Raw genomic sequence first — 22535 nt, 5'->3', positions numbered from 1 at the left:
TGAAGTAGGAAAATTTTAATTTAACTTCTTATCAAAATAATACATAATAGTTTAAAAGTCAAAGAGTAGTATAAGACTTATAACAAAATTTGGTTATCCCTGCTTCGGCCCTATTCCTACTTCCCCAAGCACTCATTTTGACTTGTTTTTTCCTTCTGTTTTTACTTCCATGTTTCTAAGCAACATAGTTTAGTACTATGTATTATTTTTTTCAGTTTTAGATAATTTCTGTTTACGTCCTTCATTGAAGGTCAGGATTTAGCTTTTTTACAATATCCTTCCTCCCAGACCCACATTTCCCCCTCCTCTCATCCTCCTAGAGTTTTAACAAATTTTAAAAAATTAAAATCACATTCAATGTTTTCATTATTATTCTTATATAAATATTGCTCATTGTTGATCTAAATAAAGTACTCTACTTACATTTCCTTTCTTGTATAATTGAATTTTCTCCCCCTGGATTAATTGCCTCTTTGAATCATTTGTGTCAGCCTTCTTTGACTCTTGTGCTAAGTATTCTTGCACTAGATCCAACATTCCTCCATGGTTAAATCTGACAGATAATCTCTCAGTTCCATTGTTTTTCCTTGAGATGTCTTTCTAGAGGTCTCTAGATATCTCTAGGAGCATTTTCCCCTCTTTTTTTAGTCTGGACTAGTTTTTCTCTGGGCTTAATGAATGGACTCGCCTTCACTATCAGCCTGGGAAATGTCTTGATGCGTCATTTGTGTTGAATTCCTAGATCCTATGTTTTATTCTTTCTGATTTACTTACTTTGTTCTGTTTTGTTTTGGTGGAGCATACTCTTTACTGACTTCCTGAAAAAAAGGTGAATGAAAGGCAAATCTTCCATGAATAGTTTGGCTGGGTCTAGAATTCTGGGCTGGAAAAATTTTTCTCTTACCATTTTGAAAGCTCCCAGAAACATATTCTAACTTCCAATGCACCTGCTCAGAAATCTGAGGACATTCAGATTCTCCTTTGGGTGCCCCTTCTTGATTTTCTCAGGAAGATTTTTGGATCTCTTTATCCTCCATGATCTGAAATTTCAGCATAATAAAACTTGCTTTTTTTCCTTTATTTTTCCATCCAGTGTTTTGAGCGTATGCTGAGTTCTTTTAATCTAAAAACATATATCCTTTAATTCTGGGAAAATTTCTTGTATTATTTCTAAGATAATTATTCTTTCTTCCTTTTTCTCTATTCTTTCTTTTTTTTTCTCCATCTTTCTTCTTTCCCTCCTCTTTCTTCCTTCCTATTTCCCTGCCTTCCTTTCTCCTTTCTTTCTCTTATCAGATGTGAGAACTCCTGATCGGGCTCCCTGATTTTATTATCCCTTTATTCCTATTCTCTAGATCTTTGCCTTTCTAAAATACATTCTGAGAAATCTTACAACTTTATATTCCATTATTTTTAGTATTGTTGCAGTTATATTTTTAATTTCCAAGAGTTCTTTTTTCATTTTAAGTAGACTTTATTTTTTTAGAATAGTTTTAGATTTACAAAATAATTGAGAAGGTAAGACAGAGAGTTCCCACACATTTCATATCTAGTTTCTCCTATTAATATCTCACATTAGGAGGGTATATTTGTTACAATTAATGAACTAATTTGGATACATTATCATTAGCTAAAGTTCATAGTTTATTCATATTTTCTTAGTTTTTACCTAATGTCTTATTTCTGTTCCAGGATTCCATCCAGCATACCACATTACATTTAGTAGTCATGTCTCTCTTGACTATAACAGTTTCTTAGATTTTCTTTGTCTTTTTATAACTTTGACAGTTTTGCAGAGTACTGGTCCAGTATTTTGTAGAACACCCTCCTATTGGAATTTGTCTAGTCTTTTTCTCATAGTTAGTTAGACTAGGGTTAAGGGTTTTGAGGAGGAAGACTATAGAGATAAAATGTCTTTTTTTTTTTGCTGAGGAAGATTCACCCTGAGCTAATGTCTGTTGCCAATCTTGCTCTTTTTGTATGTGGGTCGCCGCCACAGCATGGCCACTGACAGACGAGTGGTGTAGGTCCACACCCAGGAACCAAATCTGGGCCGCCGAAGCGGAGCATGCTGAACTTAACTGCTAGGCCATCAGGGCTGGCCCAAAATGCCATTTTTACTAAATCATATCAAAGGTACATACTTCAAATGATTTATGACTATTGGCCTTCACCTCGATCACCTGGCTGAGGTAGTGTTTGTCAGGTTTCTCTATGTGAAGTTACTATTTCCCCCCATTTCTATACTGTCCTCTTTTTTTTTTTTTTTTGTGAGGAAGATCGGCCCTGAGCTAACATCTGCTAATCCTCCTCTTTTTGCTGAGGAAGACTGGCCCTGGGCTAACATCCATGCCCATCTTCCTCCACTTTATATGGGACGCCGCCACAGCATGGCCTGACAAGCAGCGCGTCGGTGCGCACCTGGGATCCAAACCGGTGAACCCCGGGGCCGCTGCAGGGGAGCGGGCGCACTTAACCACTTGTGCCACTGGGCCGGCCCCTATGCTGTCCTCTTTTGAAAGAGATCATGATTCACAGTCCACACTTGAGGAGTAGAGAGTTATGCTGCCCCTCCTTGAGGGCAGAGTTGCTACGTAAATTATTTGGAATTCTTCTGCACAAGATATTTTTCTATTCATCCCCATTTATTTATTGATTCCATCATTTGTTTGTATCCGTATGGATTCAGGATATTCATTTTATACTTTTGGTTATAATCTGATCTTTATTAATTTTCTTGCTCAAATTGTTCCAGTCTTGGCCATCAAGAGTTCTTTTACTTGGCTCCTGTGCCCCTTTGACACACTCCCATCAATATAGGTGGGTTTTTGGTGGGGTTTTTTTTGAGCACCTCCTTACTTTCTGGCACAACATGCTCTGGGCTCATCTTGCATCTCGCATCTTTCCTACTCCAGCCCTTAGGATTAACCACTTCTCCAAGGAGCTCTGTTTCCTTTTATTGGAGAATGATATTAGAATCCAAGATCTGGGCACTAACTGTTCCTATTGCTACTGGAATGTTATTGTTTCTAGGCCAAGGGTTCTTTTTGGTTATATACATTTTTGTTTTTTGTTTTGTAGGAGCTTGTTCTGCTTTTGTGGATCTCATCTCTCTAGGCACATAATAGTATTTATTTGCTTACTTATTTATTTATTTATTTTCCCAAATTATCTCTATTCCCTCTAGGTTCCTTCTAGGCTTGTTGTTTTGGTTTCTGACTTTCACGTCAGATTTATTCTCTAACATCTGATAACCTCTAACCACCCTTTCAAGCAATAAAATGCTAATTGGAAACAATCTTTGTAGGAGAGCTTGATAATTGGTGAGCCTCGCTACAGAATGATGGGGTGAGGACTTGGCACTTTTGTTGGGGATCCCCCACGTGACTATTTGAAGGTCCTGTGCATGTGAATGGGTACAGGGAGCTCTGGGAAGAGATGTCTTGTTAGCAGCAGTAGCAGAGCCTGAGAAGAAGCCCCCAACCACTCACCGGATCCAAATCCACTTCTCTGTCGCTAGCTCTCCCCCTGGTGATTACTGCAAGAAACAAAGAGCCCCAATTCCTCTGTCACTACAAAGGGGGGCGTTCACTCAAAGGAAACAAAGAGACCTAGAAAGGGGAGTTTTGTTCACTGAGATTTGTTTTTATTCTTACTAACGATCATAAAGCATATGGGCCAGTTTAAGAGAAACTCAGTGCACACCAGTGGCCTAAATCCTATCCTTCCCTAAAAAAGTTGGAATCCAATAAAATTAATCAGATTGAGTATTTTCTGCTGTCCTGATCTTATCACTCATGCAAACAGGGCACTTAATACAGTTACAGTTTCAATGGAAGAGTCCACTGAGACTTACAAACTAACCGGAAGGAAGACCAGCCAGCCAAGAAGACATTGGGTTCTTAGGGTAGTTAGACTGGTGAAATACCAACTTAATCATTGACCATGAAAAACAGAAGTTTAAAGCAGACAGGAATGAAGGTCAGCATATTCTCTTCCTGTAAAGCTATAGGACACTTGACAGTTGAGAAGTTTGCTTAGTTAAGCATGAATTCAGAGCAAGGGAAATTAGCTAAATGATACCAGAGGCTGTTGTCATTCAGCCAAAATCTTGATGCATCTGTAAACCCTATTGAGAGGGACCAACTACAAGACAGGATAATAGTGTTTCTGGGCCAGAGAATCCTCTGGAGGCAGCCTTGAATGCTCATTATTATAGGTATATGTTAAATCTCCCTAGTCTAGGCTTCACTGCTGAACCACTTGCCTTCTGAGGGCCCTGTTCTTTCTTTAGATATGCCACTCGGTCAACTAAGTTCCTCTCAAGATGTGGTCTAGAAGCCATGTTGTCTTTTTAGGGAGCCTTTAAATGTCTATACTTTGATTAATTTTGTTTTGATGTGTATATTTATAATTTCCTTTTATCATCCAAGCTCTAAGGGACACCTAGATTTTGCCTTATATGTGCCTATGAAAACAATTTAAAATGGTGACATATTATTGATGACTTTAATAAAATATTATTTTCTTAATTGACCTTGCATTTAAAGACGGAGGTTTTTTGCATCAAGAAATGACAAATACACAAAAAGCATTAAATATGCAATGATGATGGTTTGAAATAATGAGGATTCAGTCTTCTGCATTCATTTCTCGTTAAGGTTTAACGTTTATTTTTACACTGTTAAAAAAAACCACTTAGTTCCTCTATAAAATGCATAAGACGTGTCTGATACTATGACTTTCATGCGAGAAAATATATCATATTTAAAAATTAAATGTTGATGCTTTCATAATTATGTTTACTGTTTACCATCTAATGGGATATTATAAAAGCCATCACACTTCCTAATCTGAGTGCTTCTTAAATAAACATAAATCATTAAAAGAGCAAGAATATTTCACTTAATTACATTTCTCAGCTTTTATTTTTAGGTGTATTATTGCAGAAAATGAAGTCCATGATCAGAACTCTTTCTGGAATCAAAGCTATCTGAATTCAAATCTCATTTCTGCCACTTACCAGCTGTGTGAGTTTGGTAAAATTATTTAATTTCTCTATCTCTTGGTTTACTTATCTGTAAATAGTAGTACCTATCGTTACCTTCTCCACCAAGTTATTTGCATTGGTTAAATGAAATAATGAAAAGAAATACTTAAGCACAGTAGCTGGCCTCAATTAATGCTCAATAAATAATAGTTGTGTATGTGTGTGTTAAGCAGAATGCATTCTAGAATCCCCGGAGATGTTTGGATACCAGCTGATCCTCATTTTAACTCTTTAGCACTGAGTTCACAAATTTATTTGGCTCAGGCTGTGCTCATTTGGGGAGACTGAGTGAAGGATGAAACATTTGTTCTTTTTTTTTTTTTTTTTGGTGGGGAAGACTGGCCCTGAGCTAACATCTGTTGCCAATCTTCCTCTTTTTGCTGAGGAAGATTGGCCCTGAACTAACATCTGTGCCCTAACATCTGTGCCCATCTTCTTCCATTTTATATGTGGGACGCTGCCACAGCATGGCTTGATGAGTGGTGCATCAGTCCGCACCCAGGATTCAAATCTGCGAACCCCAGGCCACCAGGGCAGAGCGTGTGAACTTAACCACTATGCCGCTGGGCTGGCCCTGAAACATTTGTTTTTATCTGAGTGCACTGCATAGTGTCCTCAAGTGATCATATTGTGTGTTCTGTAACCCTGCAGCTGAGGAGGTGCACCTGGCCCAGTGAAGAGCACACATCCAGGTTAGCCGACATACAGGACTGCCTCAGTCTCCTGCTGAGTTGGAGGGAGACATACTTATGTTTGCAGAAGGTCAATGTGACTCTCACTCTCTCAGGATTTGAGGGTTTGGAGGCTTCCTCCTCATTCTGTCTTAAAGAAGGTTACTAATCATTTTTTTGCATATCCTGAGTGACCTTCTCTCTGAATCCTTTAGATAAGTAAATCTTTCTGTCCATTTGTGCCTGCTATTGACATTGGTTGATATAGCAGTCGGGTGTGCTCTATTCCACGTAACCACTTTATTGAACGCTGGGTTCTTATGCGGTGAGACAGGGAGCCGCTTTCTTTTATCTCCACAGTTACCCTTCAAGGCTGCTTTGCTGGCTCTCCCTTCTCCTCTCAACAGGAGCTGGAGCTCCTAGAGAAGTACCGGTCACTGTTGGGTTTAGAATAATCTAATTTTTCCTAGTCAAAGAGTCCAGTCTAATATAAATAAAAATTTGCCCTTGTATCCAATTCAGAACTTCTTTTTCCCTATACCCCTAGGTTTGATAACAGTGGGGAAGGAGGTGGGAACAGAGGTGGGGGGAATCTGTTTTGACAAGCTTGTTCCACTTTCTCCCTGCTTGCTTGCTAGCTCCTGCCTTTGCTCCCTGGGAATCAGGTCTTACTTGACTAGTCCTATTATAATCTGGCATCACTGATTTTTGTGTGGCTAACGCTTGAAGGCCCCCTCTTTCTCCCTTGGGCACTCAGACAATTAGTTAACCCTTCCCCCCCATGCTCTGGGACCTCCGGATCTTCTCAATTCACTGAAGGAGGTGCAACCCTCTCCAGTTCATTTCTTATGAGCTAGCTCTTGGTTTTTGATATACTCGAGGCCTGGCTATTCCTCTTCCAGACTCACTCGAAACTTCTCTGTATCTGTAAATAGCTTGTGTTCTCATGTCTCCCCCATATGTATACACACTTGTGCTTGAACTACTTTGAGAGGATTTCTATTCCTCGCAACCAAAAGAGGCCTAATTAAGTTGTAGGAAAACTGATCACAAAGGGCAGTGGACAGGCTTGAGGGAAATTTTATCAATGTATTCCTGCTTCACGGCAATGGACATCGGTTTAGTGGCCAGAACATGTGTGTCCATCAGGTACAGTGACCTGTTTCCTTGAAAGATGAGAGCAATAAATGCAGATAAATTCTTCCTCTTTGGCTCCCAGTTTTTTGAGACTAGACCCCGACCACTGCCCTTCGTTTAGCATGTTTCAAGACAAAATTGATAACAGGTTTTTGTTGCTGCTTTTATTGTTATATTCCAGTCCTATAGATATTCTGGACCTTAGTTCATCTTGGATATTTCCTACGTTTCTTCAGTAACACATGTAAAATTCATCTTTTAGTGTGGATTCCTATTAAAGATGGTACACTAAATTTAGCTATGAATAACGGAGACCCAACTATAATGGCCTAAACGACATAGAAGTTGATTTTTCTGTCATTTAAAAGAAATCTGAAGGTAGGCAGACCAGGGTTGGTATGATGGCTCTATAATATCAAGGAGCTACGTTCATACTACTTTTCTGCTACACCCTCCTTAGCATGTGATTTCCATTCTTAAGTTCCTCAGTCCGAGATGGCTGTTGGAGACCCAGCCATGTGTCTAAGTTTCAGGCAGCAGGAAAGAAGAAGGAAGAGAAAAGCCAAAGGGATGTATGCCAGGAAGTCTCATCTCACGTCTCACATTTACATCTAATCGGCCACATTTACCTGTAAAGGAAGTTGGGATATGTAGTTGTTTACCTGGTTAGTGTGCTACCTTGAAGAAAATTGGGATTTTTTTTTAAGGAAAAAGGGAAGAGTGAAAAATGGTGGCAACAAGAGAGCTTCCCTCCTTTATTTTATGCTGACATTGCCAAGTTTCTTTTCCTGATCTTCTCCTTATCCATTATTGTTATCAGGTCATGAAAGCAACTATTCATGTCTCATCCCCCACACTCACCAACAGGAAGGACATAATTTCAAAATAAATGACCACACTTTGACTTAAATATATTTAGTTTCATGGAAAACTCCCTATACTGCTTTCACTTTTCCCATTTCTTGGAGGAAACAGATCATTACTCTTCTGATCTGCTGGAAGATCAAAAGTTGCAAACATGTTTTAGCGTTAAGCTTTCTCCCTCTAACTTTTTATTTTGGAAAATTTCAAACCTACAGAAAAGTTGAAAGAGTAGTACAATGAACACTCATATACCTTGCTTGTAGAGTCACAAATTGTTAACATTTTGTGACACTTTCATTATTGATCTATCTCTTTATAAATTTTGCTGTTGGATCTTTTGAAAATTTAATAGGATTTTAAGAGGAAGGACACTATCTAAATCTTTAAAGTCAATAGACTCCCTTCTGAGAATAAATTCAAGATAAAGGGAAATTGGTTATATATATAGTCTCTAAAAGATAACTTCTCTCTTGGATATTTCAGAGGATCAGATCATACACATTACAGATACCTTTAAACAGACTTGAAATTCCCACTTCCTTTCTGTTTTAGAACCTCTCGACAGATACTTCTCAAAGGGTTGTCCCAATCTGAACACACCACTGAAGCAAGCCTATTTAGATATTTTAATGCAAACCCAAATTAGAATCTTTTTACAGTGCTATTGCTTTTCAGATAATTCAGTTTGATTATGACATTAGCAATGTCATCATACAGCCAGTAAATCAGCAAAGGATGGGGTTTCTTAACAGAATTCTCACAACATAAAAAACAAAGAGAAGCAAAGTGGCTTGCCATAGAATTTAGGATCTGAATCACTTGCTTCATTCTTGGAAAGCAGTAATTCACATAGAATTGATACACAGTTCAGGTCCCATAATCTTGAAGAGGAATATTTGGACCATCTTTTGGAATAGGATGTGTTACTCTCACTAGGTACGGAGGGTTAAGCGAAATTCCAGTGCTTCGTTGTTTTGCCTGTCTGAGTAGGCTTTAGGCTTAAACAGGCATAAAGCTTATGTTATTGCCATTTTACTCTCAATTTTTCAATTGAATAACCAAATAATTTGGCTTATAGAAACTGCTTTCTTTGGAGTTTTATTTCTGTAGAACATAAAGACGTAAAGTGTTTTATTTTCTTTTCTTTTTGCTAACAGGACAAACAGAAGGCAGAAAAGATGAGAAAGGGTCTTCGAGGTTCAGTCTTACACTTGGTGCATCTAGAGGCACATGGTAGATTGTACTACTGTTCAGCAAATATTCCAGTTTCTATCTCTGCAGCGCTTCTCTCTGTGGGATTTTTGGGGTTACTGCAGCATAACTTAAACTACTCTGCCAGATATAAGACAGAAGTGCCATTAAAAGACATAGGGAGCCACTTTCTATCTTCCTACCAAAATCATCTGGATCCACCTTTTTTTCCAGTCAAAAGTACTCTAGACTTTATATCTCCCGTCCTCTTATTGACTATCCTACAGTCGTCACTGATAATAGCATTCTCTCGGTCATTGAGGCTCTAAAACCCACATTATTTTATTTTTATCTTCCTGTTCAATCATTGTGAATTTTTTCTTTATAATATAGTTCAAATATGTCCCTTTTCTTTTTTGTTTTATCATTCCCATAGTGACCGACATAATATTTAAAATGCCATTTAATTTTTTAATTATACAAACACAGAGGTGGTTTATTAGTCTGCTCAGGCTGCCATAACAAAACACCACAAACTGAGTGGCTTAAACCACAGAGATTTATTTCTCACAGTTCTGCAGGCTAAGTCCAAGATCAAGGTTCCCACAGGCTCTCTTCCCAGTTTAAATAAGGCTGCCTTTAGGCTGTGTCCTCAGAGGTGGAGAAAGAAGGAAAGTGAGTTCTCTTGAGTCTCTTCTTATAAGGGAACTAATCCCATCAAGCCCCGCCCCCCCACGACCTCATCTAAACCTAATTACCTCCCAAAGGCCCCATCTCCAAGCACCATCACATTGCGGGTTACGGCTTCAACATAGGAAATTTTGGAGAGATGCAATTCAGCCCATAGCAGATGGCAACGCCCAAGCTCAACACAGGAGAAAGTGCTGCATTGAGAGGAGTTGTGAGATGTGAGGTTAGAAAGATTGGTCATATAGAGGACATTGAGTGCCAGGGTAAGGAACCACTCAGTTTTTGATCAAGGCAGTGTTGTGGTGAGAATTATGTTTTAGGAGAGAAAATCTGGTGACTGCTTATGGCATGAATTTTATTGGAAAAGACCGCAGGTAAGAAAACCATTTGCGAGAGTAATGGAAAAATTCTTGATGGAAAAATGAAGACCCACATTACGATGGCAGCACCTCCAATGCACACCGCCAGGAAACCAGTCCTGATCCTTTTGCCAGAGGGAATTGCTTCTTCAAACCCACATTTTTCTTATGTTTAAAGGTCGCTCATAGCAACCTTATATTTCGCCTTATATTCTACTTTTTTCTGTACTTTTTTTTATCCCTTCCACTTTGCAGTTCCTCTAGTAGGTAGCACAGAGGCGACTGAGCGCTGCAAAGCCGGAGGCAGCCATCCAGGCGGAGCCCCACAGCAAAGGCCCCAGGTCCGACACTTACACTGCAGGATACGCTGACACTACCTGTGGACTGGACAACACCCTTTGACATCCAGGGGCTTGGCCAGTTCTGTTGGCTCAGCACCACTAACAGGACTGGCCACTCCACCCACGAAAGGACGCTCTTCTGAGCCCCCTTGGTGGCCGCCACATTAGGCTCGCAATGACTGCCCCTCACGGGCTCCGCACCCACGGAGCGCTAAGGTGCTGCTCACGTCCTGGAACGGATGAGTGAACTCAAGGCATACCTCGGAGATACTGTGGTCGCTTCCACACCACAGCCGTAAAGTGAGTATCACAATAAAGCGCATCACACGAATATTTTGGTTTCCTAGTGCATGTAAAAGTTACGTTTACATTATACTAGAGTCTATTAAGTGTGCAATAGCATTACGTCTAAAAAACAATGTACATACCTTAATTGAAAACTACTTTATTGCTAACAAAAGCTAACCATCATCTGAGCCTTCAGCGAGTCATAATCCTTTTGCTAGCGGAGAGTCTTGTGAAAAACGCAGTATGTGCGAAGCTCAATAAAGCAAAGCACAACAAAACAAGTATGCCATACTATCGATCGCTTTCCAAACCGTCAGGAACAGACACGCTCAGTCCTTCCTGGGGAACGGGCGGCACCCAACGAAAGACTGGAATCGCCTCCTTTTCTGAAAGAGGGGCTTGGACTGCTCAATAGCGCCTGCCCAACTCTGGGATTCTGCGTGTCCTTTTTGGTAGTAAAAAAGGATATGAGCAACAGTCAAGAGTCAACGGCCATAAAGTACAAAGCACCGTAGCACAGGCGCCGAGAGAAACGGCTTGGTTGGGTTTTAACCGGGCGCCCTCCTCTTAACAGAGTAGGCGGTGCCCCGACCCCACCTTTCCCAGGCTGCCTTGCGCGGCGCGCCGACCCCATCCCCGTCCCAGGGTTCCCTGCGCGGCGGGCTCGCTCCCGTGAGCTACGTGCGCGCGGCGGGCTCGCTCCCGTGGGCTACGTGCGCGCGGCGGGCTCGCTCCCGTGGGCTACGTGCGCGCGGCGGGCGCCGGAACTCCACCCACCTGGGCCTGGTCTTGGCGGCCGCTGGGGCTGGAAGTTCCCGCCAGGCCCGGGCTGGGGGCGGGCGATGCTGCCTGGCCTGCCTCGGCTTTGAGGCGGGAGGAGCGTCCCAGACAACTTTCAGCTTGCCGACCGCGCGGAGCCCCGGGCAGCCATGTCCACGGGGTTCTCCTTCGGGACCGGCACGCTGGGCTCCACCACCGTGGCCGCCGGCGGGACCAGCACTGGCGGCGGTTTCTCCTTCGGGACAGGCGCGTCTAGGTAACCGCGCTTCCTCGCCTTCCCGGCCCGGGTCCTCTCCCGGGGCTCCTGGAGCGGGGGGGGGGGGTCCCTGGGGGGGGGGGTCCCTCCCCTCTCTCTCCTCGCTGTGTCCTTCCTGGTGGGCCTGGAGAAGAAGCCTTGCCCCGCGCCAGCTTCGTAGGCGTCCCGCTCGCCGCCCTGCGCGGGCCCTCCCGACGGCCTGGTGGGAGGAGGGCGATGGTCTGTGTGTGGTGAGGACCCCAGAACCTACGATGGTGCGGACGTTGTTCCTACCGAGCGAGGTCTGGCGGGGTGAAAGGGCCTGGATTGCACCTCTTGAGCCCTGGCGATGCGTCAGTCTTAGGCATAGAATGAATGTTGAACGAATGAATGAGACCATAGCTTATTGTGACTAAAAGACAATTAGTAGAAAATTTTAAGCAAGACAATTAAAAATTTCTCCCTGGGGGCCGGCCCTGTGGCTTGGTGGTTAAGTGCGCGCGCTGCGATGCTGGTGGCCCGGGTTCGGATCCCGGGTGCGCATCGAGGCACCGCTTCTCCGTTCATCCTGAGGCCGAGTCCCACATACAGCAACTAGAAGGATGTGCAGCTACGACATACAACTATCCACTGGGGCTTTGGGGGGAAAAAATAAAATAAATAAAAATCTTTAAAAAAAAAAAAAAATTTCTCCCTGATAATTCAGATTCCAGTGCAGGTTTACGGTTTTGGACATTACAGGGCTTTAATGATTTCATGGTTATTTTAAACAAGCTTTCAAGTCTTTCTGCCTCGTGGGACCCTGTCTGTCCTTTTTTTGGTTTGTTTTAAATACTTTCTACAGTATTGGTGATAATTTTGAATAGTATAGTATGTGCAAATGAGTATATCATAAGTGAGAATGTTGTGTTGTAATGACTCACATTGTCTTTTACTTAAATTGCAAGACGTAGGTAACATATTCATCGTTTTTGTGCAACTTGCTACACCACCACTTCAGGTGGTGACAAAAATTTGGGTAGCAGAGGTCCAGAAAGAGGCAATTAAAATAGTTAAAGATCATTCTAATTATGAGACATTTGATCTTTAGAACTCAGTCTTTTGAGGATAAAACTGGAGGAGTTCCTTAAATCAGGAAGTGTACATAGAATGAGTTACAAGATACCTTCTGAAGCTTGAAGAATGTGGTTGTAGATTAAAAAGGCAAAAATACCTTCAGCATTGTCTGTATTAAAAGGGGTGGGGGGTCACAGACTACGCAGTCAAGTCAGAAATCTGAGGGTTTTCCTTAATACCTCCGTTTCTCTCTACACACTTACTCAGCAAGGGCTGATAGTTTTAATTCTTCAGTTTCCATTTGCTTCATTTCCAGTGCTACTACCCTGTTGCAAGCTCTTATTTTTCATGGAACAAATATTTATTGCACTCCTATGTAGTAAGCTCTGTTTTACAGGGTAAGATAAATAAGAGTCCTACTCTCTTGAGGCTGACATTCTTACAAAAATACTTATGATCACTGCCAGGTGTTTAACCAGTAACCTTTCTCCTGTTTGAGGAAAACTTCTCCCACCATATCTTACTTGGATTAATTCAACGGAATCCCAATTGCTGTCTCAAAAATCTACTTTTAGGTCAATCTTTTTACCACATTGTAACCAGAGTGACTTTTTAATTCCCTTTGCCTCTCTTCAGTGATTTTCCACTATCGTTAAAATGAAGTAAAAATAAATTTTACCATGATCCGCAAGGTCTAAATAACCTGGAACCTCTTCAAACTCATCCTGAGTCTTTTGGGGGAAAAAAAAATAAATAACATTTACATTAACACCCAGTAGAGGCACACAAATAAGTAACTGAAACAAAGTTTCAAAGAAAGATAGTTACCGTTGCTTCGTGTGATGCCGTTTGATATTTTCTATTCTGTTCCATTTCATTTTTTTAAATGCTGGTTGTGATCTGCTAAATTGATTTTATACTCCTCTGATGAGTCCTGATCTTAGTTTAAAAAACCGTGCTCTAGCAACTTGGGCTTTTTCTCAGTTCCCCAGGTGGGCTTGGCCAAACCTCTTCCCACTTTAAGGCAATTCGCTTTGCTTGGAATTTCCTTACTACTACCTGACCTGTATGCCAAGCTGATGCCTACTTTGGGGACACTAATGGTTGCTTCAGAGGGGTCTTTTCTGAGCTGTCAGTCTAGAGGAGGTCTCCATCCTCATAGTACTCTGTACCATAGCACTTATTACTGTAATCACTTCGCTGTATTTTTTGTTGACTTGTTTGTTGTCTGATCCCAGCAATAGAATGTAAGCTCCATGGTGGTGGAGGCCTTTTCCTACTGTTTTTCTAGTTGACAGAGTGGAGCTCAATACATATTTGTTGAATGAATGAATGATTAATTAATCTCTTTTTCTCACTGACTAGAAACCTCCTGAGGGCAGAGCGTGAGTCTTATTTGCTACTCCATCATCAGTCCCTATGACAATGCCTGGCATATGAAAAGGGCTTTAATAAATACTTGTAGAGTGACTGAGTAAATGAATTATTAGTAGTAAACTAGAACTTTACACAGGCTTTTGAAAGGCTTGGATAAACTAATAGAAGGAGAGATAGTCTAACATCTGTCCGTTGGAGTTCTGGTTTGGAGGCCTGACTTCCCTTAGCGTCGTCTGGTGATTTGGTCCCTTTAGGTAAATCATTTCGGAGAAGTTAGTTTCCAAGCCTCAATTGCCGCATCTGGAAAAGGGGTATAATAGCATTTACCTCAGAGAGTTATTGAATGAGATAAAGCGTGTAAAGTATTTGGCACTTAGTAAGTGCTCAATAAATGTTAGCTATTCTGTTAGTTACTAAGTCCACATAAGGCAAGCTGGGGAAGTTAAAATAACATGCCTGACCTGCTGGAGTCAACTTGGCTTTTCTACAAGACATCCTGTTGTGGCATTGGCAGGTAATACTGGGTTGAGGCAATAATTGGTCAGGTCTGGGGTAGCTTTTGTTTTTGTTAAAGTAAGTAAATTTCTCTGCCACAGAGAAATTTTTCTTTTGCTTCTCTGGTAGAGTAAGAAGATTTCACTTCGGTGTATTTCTTTGGTAATGTTTTCAACTTTAGTTATGAAACACTTCAGTGTGTCTTCAGTTATCTTAAGTTGTCAAGAAATTTTAAATATTTTAATTGACTAAAAATACATACTTTCACTGTACATCTTTTGTATATTTGTGGAATAACAGTAGAAACAAATGGAATCACTGATTTGTTTGGGAGGAAGGGGAGCATATTAACCATTTTGTTAATTTGATGTCTTCAAAATTTGCAAATAATGTTTCTTAAAATACCTTTTAATTCAGTTGATTAAGTATTTAAAGATCTGTGAGATTTTGCAGCCCTGCTCTGCCAACCCCCTCTACTTCATACACCCAGGGGCACACACATGTGTGCTCATGGGGATCATTTTTAAAATCAGTGGTAAACTACGACCCACTTGGGGTATGCCCTCCCCTTTTTCCTAACTCGGTGTTGATGACTGATTTCAAGTTCTACCTCATTAATACACTCCTCCCTCTCCATTCCCCTCACAGTGATTAGCTGCCATGATACCTTGTACATAATGTGTTTAGTTGAATTTATAAGTGTTAGTGATAACAGTAGTAACAACATTTGTTGAGTGAAGTTAATTCACCCTGCATAATCTCTTAATCTTTATAAAAAATTCTGTTAAGTGGATGCTGTTTTCTTATTTTGCAGATGAGGCGATAGAGGCTCAAAAAGGTTGAGTAATGTCACACAAGTAGCAGCACATTGGGGAGCTGGTACTGGAACCCAGCCACAACACTACTGCCTTCCTCTTAAATTGAAACACCCTTGGCTTTTAAGCTTTTTAAAACTGACATTGGGTTCTCTCATGGTGATTATTCTGTATGGAAGGAAAGGAGAGAAGTAATAAAGATACATATTTAAGATGAATGGGATTTCCCATTATGTTATACACATTGTTATAATCTCTCTTAACTCTGCTACATAATTTTTGGAGTGTCACATTGTCAAGACTTTTTGCTTATTTTCATGATTTGTTCTCCTGCCTATAGATAGCAAATCTGAGCCTCTGAGACTTGATAAGAACAGTTGAACAGTGGTGAACTTTGTTCACATCACTTGTTATTATCAGCTGCTCTTTTAAGCTTTCAAAAACTCGCTGAATATTTCTGCTGATGAACACATAATCTTGATAGAGGACGTAATCTTAATAGAGGGTAATTTTGCTTTGCATTTTACGCTTGCTTGGATATGTCTGTTCTTGTCCCTCTCCCCTCCCCCTACACCCAGTTCTTCTTACTGCTTTTTTGGTGGCAAGATACCCCCCCACCACCATGAATATGGTAATATAGCAATAGAGAGATGGCGAAGACAACTTAGAATAACTTTTCTATTTCTGGATATATCTTCCTTTATATTAGTAGTTGGTGAAGAACAAATGAGTTTAGCAATGTGAACTGTGCATGAGTAGTTTAAGAGGAAAATGATCTACATCTGTAGGATTTCCTTATGGCCATTTTAAAATATGTGAGCTTTCAAACAAAAACTGGTGAAAGCAGAATATGTGTGAACCTGTTTATGATTACTTGGGGTCTAAAATCCTCATTGCTATAGATTATGCTTTTCTTGAAGACTGGGATTGTATTTTTTAAGACTAATTTTATATGTGGATATTAAAGAGAACAGGGCCGGCCCTGTGGCTTGGTGGTTAAGTGCGCGCGCTGCAATGCTGGTGGCCCGGGTTCGGATCCCGGGTGCGCATAGAGGCACCACTTCTCCGTCCATCCTGAGGCCGAGTCCCACATGCAGCAACTAGAAGGATGTGCAGCTATGACATACAACTATCTACTGGGGCTTTGGGGGGAAAAAATTAAATAAATAAAATCTTTAAAGAGAACAGAAAAATATTTGAACTTGGTTGGTTAAAGGTAAATTGTTAGTTCCTTTTGTATCCTATGGAGATGTATTAGATATGTTAAATGAAAGAAAAGAATTAACCTTGAAGAGTTAATTTTCATTTCTCTTAAGTAAATATTGGCTCTAGTAGTCTTTGTTTTGTGTTTTTTATAAACAAGCAATCCTTCTGTGGGGCTCAATTTTGGAACACTTGGAAGCACCTCGACTCCAGCAACTACATCTGCTGCTTCAGGTGGTTTTGGAACTGGGCTCTTTGCATCAAAACCTGCCAGTGGGTTCACTCTAGGAGGAACAAATACAGGTAAGGAGGATTGTCACATTTTCAGGGAGTAGGCTTGAGATATTTATTCTTTTTTTAGGTTCTGTCCTGTATCTCTTCCCTTTACAAGAATCATCATTGGTGGCAGACCTAAAAATGGTAACTACTACAATGAAAAGAAATATAGAGATGTGGAATTAGTGATAGGCCCAGTCACAGCTATGATCTACTTTAGTGTATGGAAGGAAAACACACACACACACACACATTTAGAGAATTAAAGAAGATGTATCTCATTAAATATAATGAATTAAAGTAATTAAAATTTTTATATGAGATTATGTGATGCCGTTTTACTTTAATGAAGATTGTTAAGTCAGGTTGACCAATTTGGACATTAATTAACTGTAGCATGGATGGGACAGTCAGCACCTTATTTTGCTATAACATAGTTTATATCGCTAAGAGATGTTTTAAATTTTTGTATTAAAACAATTGTTTCATTAAGAAAAGGGCAAGAGGTAAAGGTTTTTGGTGGACATTTCAATAATAAAGAGTTTTTTTCATTACTTATGGGTATTTTGTTATTATAAGCTAAAAATGTTTCACTGGAGCTGCCATTTAAAAAGTTTGCTTCCTGCTTTACCCTTTATTCTCTACCTTCAGAGCCTCTTGGTCTCTGTTACCACCTTTTGCATTGACCTTCCAGCTTTGATTACAACACTTTTCACAGCCACACATAGAATATGAAAGAACTGCAGGAGTAAATATGAGACCAGCCAGGGAGCTTCTTGAGACAGCTCTGTGTGCCAGTGTTTTGCTTTGAGTAGCTTTTTTTCCTCCTTGCTTAATTTTGTTATTAACAATAGTTGTTTGCATTTTACAAATCTTATTTCCTAATTAGTGACATTCTGTACAGCTTGTGATATGCAAACCTGTGCTATAGGAAGAGTGCTTATATTAGGGAGTGGTTATGGTGGAAGATATTGTGATACCTGTTGGTCTTATTAGCAGTGTTATGACTCCCTGAAGGTGATTCCAACTCTTGCCCTTATGACACACCAAAAGAATGCCATCTTCCATTGATGATTAAGTTTTATTTCTCTTTTTGTTCCCAGGAATAGCAACATCTATAACTACAGGATTAACTCTGGGTAAGAATTTTTGAGGAAAGATCCCAGATCTGTGGTTTTCTACTCTTCTGTTTCTTAATAACTCACAGACCTGGGGTATAGAAGAAAGCATGTAAGGAACTAAAAATAGATCACAGATACTAACTTTCAGTATTTGAGTTTTTAAAAAAATCAGTGAGTATATAGTATTTTTTTTAATTCAGAAAAAAATTTTAAATACAGAAATGGTTTTTCTCTGGAAATTTATTTCACGTTACATTTTTGGTCATTTAAGTCCTGGTAGTGGAAAAAGCACCAAACTATAGTCAGAAGTCTTGGAATTAAGCCCTGGTTGTGCCTCTAAATAGTTGTGAGGCCTTAGACAGGTAATATCTGGCAGCTTTTAGTTATCTATAAAATGAGGTGTTGGACTAAAAAGTTTTTGGATTCCCTTCCCTCAAAAACGTTGTAGTTTGCTATAGTGATATGCTGAAGGGAATGTAGATAACTAGGGTTACAGCCTGTCTTGAATCTGGATGGTAGTAAATAATGTGAAAGGAAATGAGAGAATGAAAGGGCATTGAAGAACCTCAATTAAAATTAAATTAAAAATGGGAATAAATTAAAGATTGGTGGACTTTATTTGGGTGCTACTTACCTCTTGTCAACAGAAAACACAACACGTCTGTTCAGCACCAGAGTTTTAGACAGGATTGGCTACAAGGACAAGCAGTTAGGTCCCCTTATTTTCTGAGATGGTAGAACCCATACATGATTTCAAAGCACTGTGCTCTGGCAGGAACTTCCAGTTGTGATAAGGGCAATCCAGAAGATAATTTCTGGCTGCTTTTGTCTCAGTGCTTTCAGGAGAAGCTGAATGCAGGTGATTCATACATTTCTTCATTTACTATTTTTGAGCAGCTACTGTTTCCTAACTCAGTGGCCTTGGGTATACATAATGCCTTGAACATTCAGTGTTAGCTGTCGGTGTGGTAGTGGTACTGGTGGTGAGAATGGTACTGATGTCAGGAACTGCAGAATACCTGAGCAAGACATTCAGTCTCTTGTGAGGTGAAGGAAACAGGCAGGTATTATATGTTCTGGTGTCATCTGATAAATGCTCTAACAGATGTATGAAAGACGCCAAGGAAGGCAGAGGAAGAAGAGAGTTGGAGTTTATTTTGGGGGAAGGAAACATTATTCCAGATGAAGGAGTGGAAAGGGCAAAGGCCCAAACATAAAAGGATCCAGGGAAATAGGAAAAATACTTTGTTCTTGGAGTTTAGGATTCAGAGGTAGGAATGGTAGGGAGAGAAGATTTAAAGGGCAGGTCCGGACCAGATAGGAAAGGCAGTTGTGTACCAAGCCATTAGACTCTATTTTAGAGACTAATGGGAACCTTAGTGGAGCTAATGGGAACCTTAAGTCTGGGGGAATCACCAGGGTATTATTTTGTTGTTGTTCTCTCTCTCTTTATTAAAGTAACTGAGATAATTCCAAGAACAGATTAGAGGTTGGAAGAGACTGATAGCAAAGAAACAAATTAAGAGGTTATTGTAATAATGCTTGAGAGAGATATGGCCTGACCTAAGGTTTTTGAGGATGCTTGTAATCCAGGGATGTCTTTGAAGTAGAATTGACAGGATTTGTGACTAATAGAATGCAGGGGAGAGAAGGGATGCCAAAGATGATTGTGGTTTCTAGCTTGGGTAATTGAATTGACCACGGTGGGTGATTTTTTTAGGCAAGTTTTTTAGAGGGAGACATGTAGGGGTCCAAAGGGATATCCAGTTAGAGCTAGCCAATGAAGACTCAGGTAGATGTAGATTTAGGCCCATGTACCTATAGTGGAAATTCGGAAAGTGGGTGAGATCTTTTGGGAAGTAGGGGAGCTGGAGTGGAACCATAGGGAGTATCATTTACGAAGTGAACAGAGAAAGGAGATCTACAAAAGCAGACTGAAAGGAGTAGCACAGGGAGGGGTAGGAAGAGAGCTGGGAGCTGACAGAAACAGAAGTCAGAAGGAAGAGGATTTTAAGCAGTAGAGAGTGGTCATTTATATACTATTGGAGAAGAGGGACTATTTTTCTGCTGAGTACAATGGAAAGGAAGAATAAATGCTGTGTTAGGTAAATCTAGGGGTAGAACTGACGTTGGATTTCAATATTACCACGTTGATTGGACTTTCTTTTGCTTTTCTTTTTGTTTGTTGTTGTTTGTGGTTTTTCTTGAGGAAGATTGGCCCTGAGCTAACATCTGTTGCCACTCTTCCTCTTTTTTTTTCTTTTTTCTCCCCAAAGCCCTAATACATAGTTGTACATCCTAGTTGTGGGTCCTTCTAGTTCTTCTGTGTGGGATGCTGCCTCAGCATGTCTCAGTGAGCGGCGAGCAGGTTAACGCCCAGGATCCGAACCAACAAACCCTGGGCAGCCGAAGTGGAACGCGTGAACCTTACCACTGCGCCACCGGGCCGGCCCCGTATTTTGCTTTTCTTGACTCACAGGTCCATCTTTTCAGTATTCACCATGATTTGGTTCCAACTTTTATATTTTTCTCTCTCATACGTACACAAGTACATAACATCTTTGTTCTCTCTACAAAAAGTAGGATCATAAACTTTTAGGGATCCTGATTGAAACTGGTATAATACATATACAGTTATGGTAAAATAGGATTTTTTTTTTTTTTTGAAGGAACACCAGCTGCTACGTCTGCATCTACAACAGGTTTCAGTTTAGGATTCAATAAACCTGCAGCATCTGCCACACCATTTGCTCTACCTATTACTTCTACCTCAGCTAGTGGGCTTACTCTTTCGTCTGCTCTGACGTCAACTCCAGCAGGTGAGGCGGAATGGAAAAAAGTTGCATTTTATGGTTAAATTTTAATTTTATTTGGTTAGCATAGGTATCCACCTTTATTAAAGATAACTTCAGTTTGGGAAGATTTTTATTTCATTCATTTAGCAGTTTTGACCTACTAAATTGATTTGTGAAGAAGATCAGCATTGGGCATTAAAGCAGCAGAGGCCATCTTGGAAGTTGGTCTTTGTTTACATAGCGAAGCAAGGGAAAGGGTAAGAGAGATAAAATGTAAAAATATTAAATATCTCCTTTGTTTTCAAGGAGCATTTTGGTGACAGGGAAGCATCAAGAGTTTACATAAACCTTGCCTGGCTTAGGATTCATTCAATTTTAAAGGTGAAATTGGTGAACTGGGTTGAAAACTATTATTGTCCGAAATCAGTTTCCTAATACCATTCTGTTATTACCCAAAGCCCTTATTTCTGTCACTTGGTTTTGCTTTGAAAGTGCTATTTCTCTTTATTCTTAAGTATATATAATTTTATTTTTAGTGAGTAGTTTTTCCCAAGAGCCAGTTTTATCATGGACATCAGTTTTTTTGAGAAAATGTTTTGTATTTTCTATGGTGTTCTTAGGAATGATGTTTCTTTGTGAAGGCTTATAATCTCACTTTTTATAGCATCCACAGGATTTACTCTGAATAATTTGGGTGGAACAACAGCCACAACTACGACTGCATCAACAGGCCTTTCTTTAGGGGGAGCCCTAGCTGGTTTGGGAGGTTCGCTCTTCCAGAGTACAAACACAGCAACATCAGGTAATTGATGGTATTTACTCTCCAGAAATAGTAAATATTTATATTTAAATTTACTTTATTTTAGCCTTTTAAGCTGGTCACTTTGTCTCTTTAACCTGTATATATAACCCTTTAGTATAAGAACTGAATTATAAAATGTTTTTTATACATAACTGGACATCTTAGCCATATTTTAGAAATAAATTTTCCTGTTTCTCAATATTGACTGACTAGATAAGGAAACAGAGAGGGGCCCTGGTCAGTAAACTGTTCTAGAGAAACTTGTCTTTTTAATAAATGGCAGTGGAATAGTTGTGGATGGTGTAGCACCTAAATGCATTGTAAGACAACTTGACCTTTTAAGCCCCGGTTCTAGGAATGGCTTTCCATTATAGACATTAGGAAGGGGTATTAGCATGTTTTGAAGGCAAAATTTTAAAACACGAATATTAAATAATTTTATTTTAGTCAGGCAAAATACTAAAGTACCAGTTCACCTGGCAGAGGATACTGAATTAATATGTTATATCTTGGGTTGAATTCTCATTTCATGCTTATTTTGAAATTAGCCTCATGTTAAGGATTCTACAGATGGTTTGAACATTGGCTATAGTTAATGCCAATTTAGGAAAGCAAGTGGGGCTTTGTGGGAGTGAGAAAAGCCTTCTTATTTGAAGAAATTGTGTAATTGCCTCAAATAGCATTGTTAACATCAAGAATTTCTGTTTGACAATTCACAGATTAGGAAAAGTTGATACATGTTGAAATCACAGAATTTCCAGTAGTACTTAGGCTAATTTATAATGGCTATTTAATTTCGGAAGTTTTACAGAGCACCTAATGTGTATCTGCTACTTTACGTTACTGGTACTTTACGGATACTGATACTGTGTGCGAGAGATGAAGAAATATGTCTTGATGTTTTCTATTACAGCTATAGTTCTTTCGCATGTTCTATTCAGGTACCAAATTTAATGGAGAAATTTCAGGTCAGTGCAAGGGGAGAAAAG

General features: G+C 40.0%; 1 protein-coding gene across 2 annotated transcripts in view; it reads left to right on the top strand.

Annotated features, from left to right (window-relative positions):
• Positions 1-11395: 11395 nt before the first annotated feature.
• Positions 11396-22535, top strand: part of NUP58 (nucleoporin 58) — a 39607-nt gene continuing 28467 nt past the window's right edge. The window contains exons 1-5 of one of the 2 annotated variants that reach the window (XM_087436288.1): positions 11396-11627; positions 16713-16855; positions 17932-17967; positions 20619-20768; positions 21409-21546. In XM_087436288.1, the coding sequence (XP_087292414.1) occupies positions 11521-11627; positions 16713-16855; positions 17932-17967; positions 20619-20768; positions 21409-21546 (574 nt within the window). In that variant the 5' untranslated portion in view covers positions 11396-11520. The remainder of the gene's footprint in view (positions 11628-16712; positions 16856-17931; positions 17968-20618; positions 20769-21408; positions 21547-22535) is intronic. The other variant, XM_087436289.1, reaches the window with a different exon arrangement.

Source organism: Ceratotherium simum, chromosome 10, assembly GCF_057802395.1.
Source record: "Ceratotherium simum simum isolate JZ-2026a chromosome 10, ASM5780239v1, whole genome shotgun sequence".
Taxonomy (NCBI): Eukaryota; Metazoa; Chordata; class Mammalia; order Perissodactyla; family Rhinocerotidae; genus Ceratotherium; species Ceratotherium simum.
The sequence above is the reverse complement of the archived record's forward strand: the minus strand, read 5'-3'. Positions and strand labels throughout refer to the sequence as shown.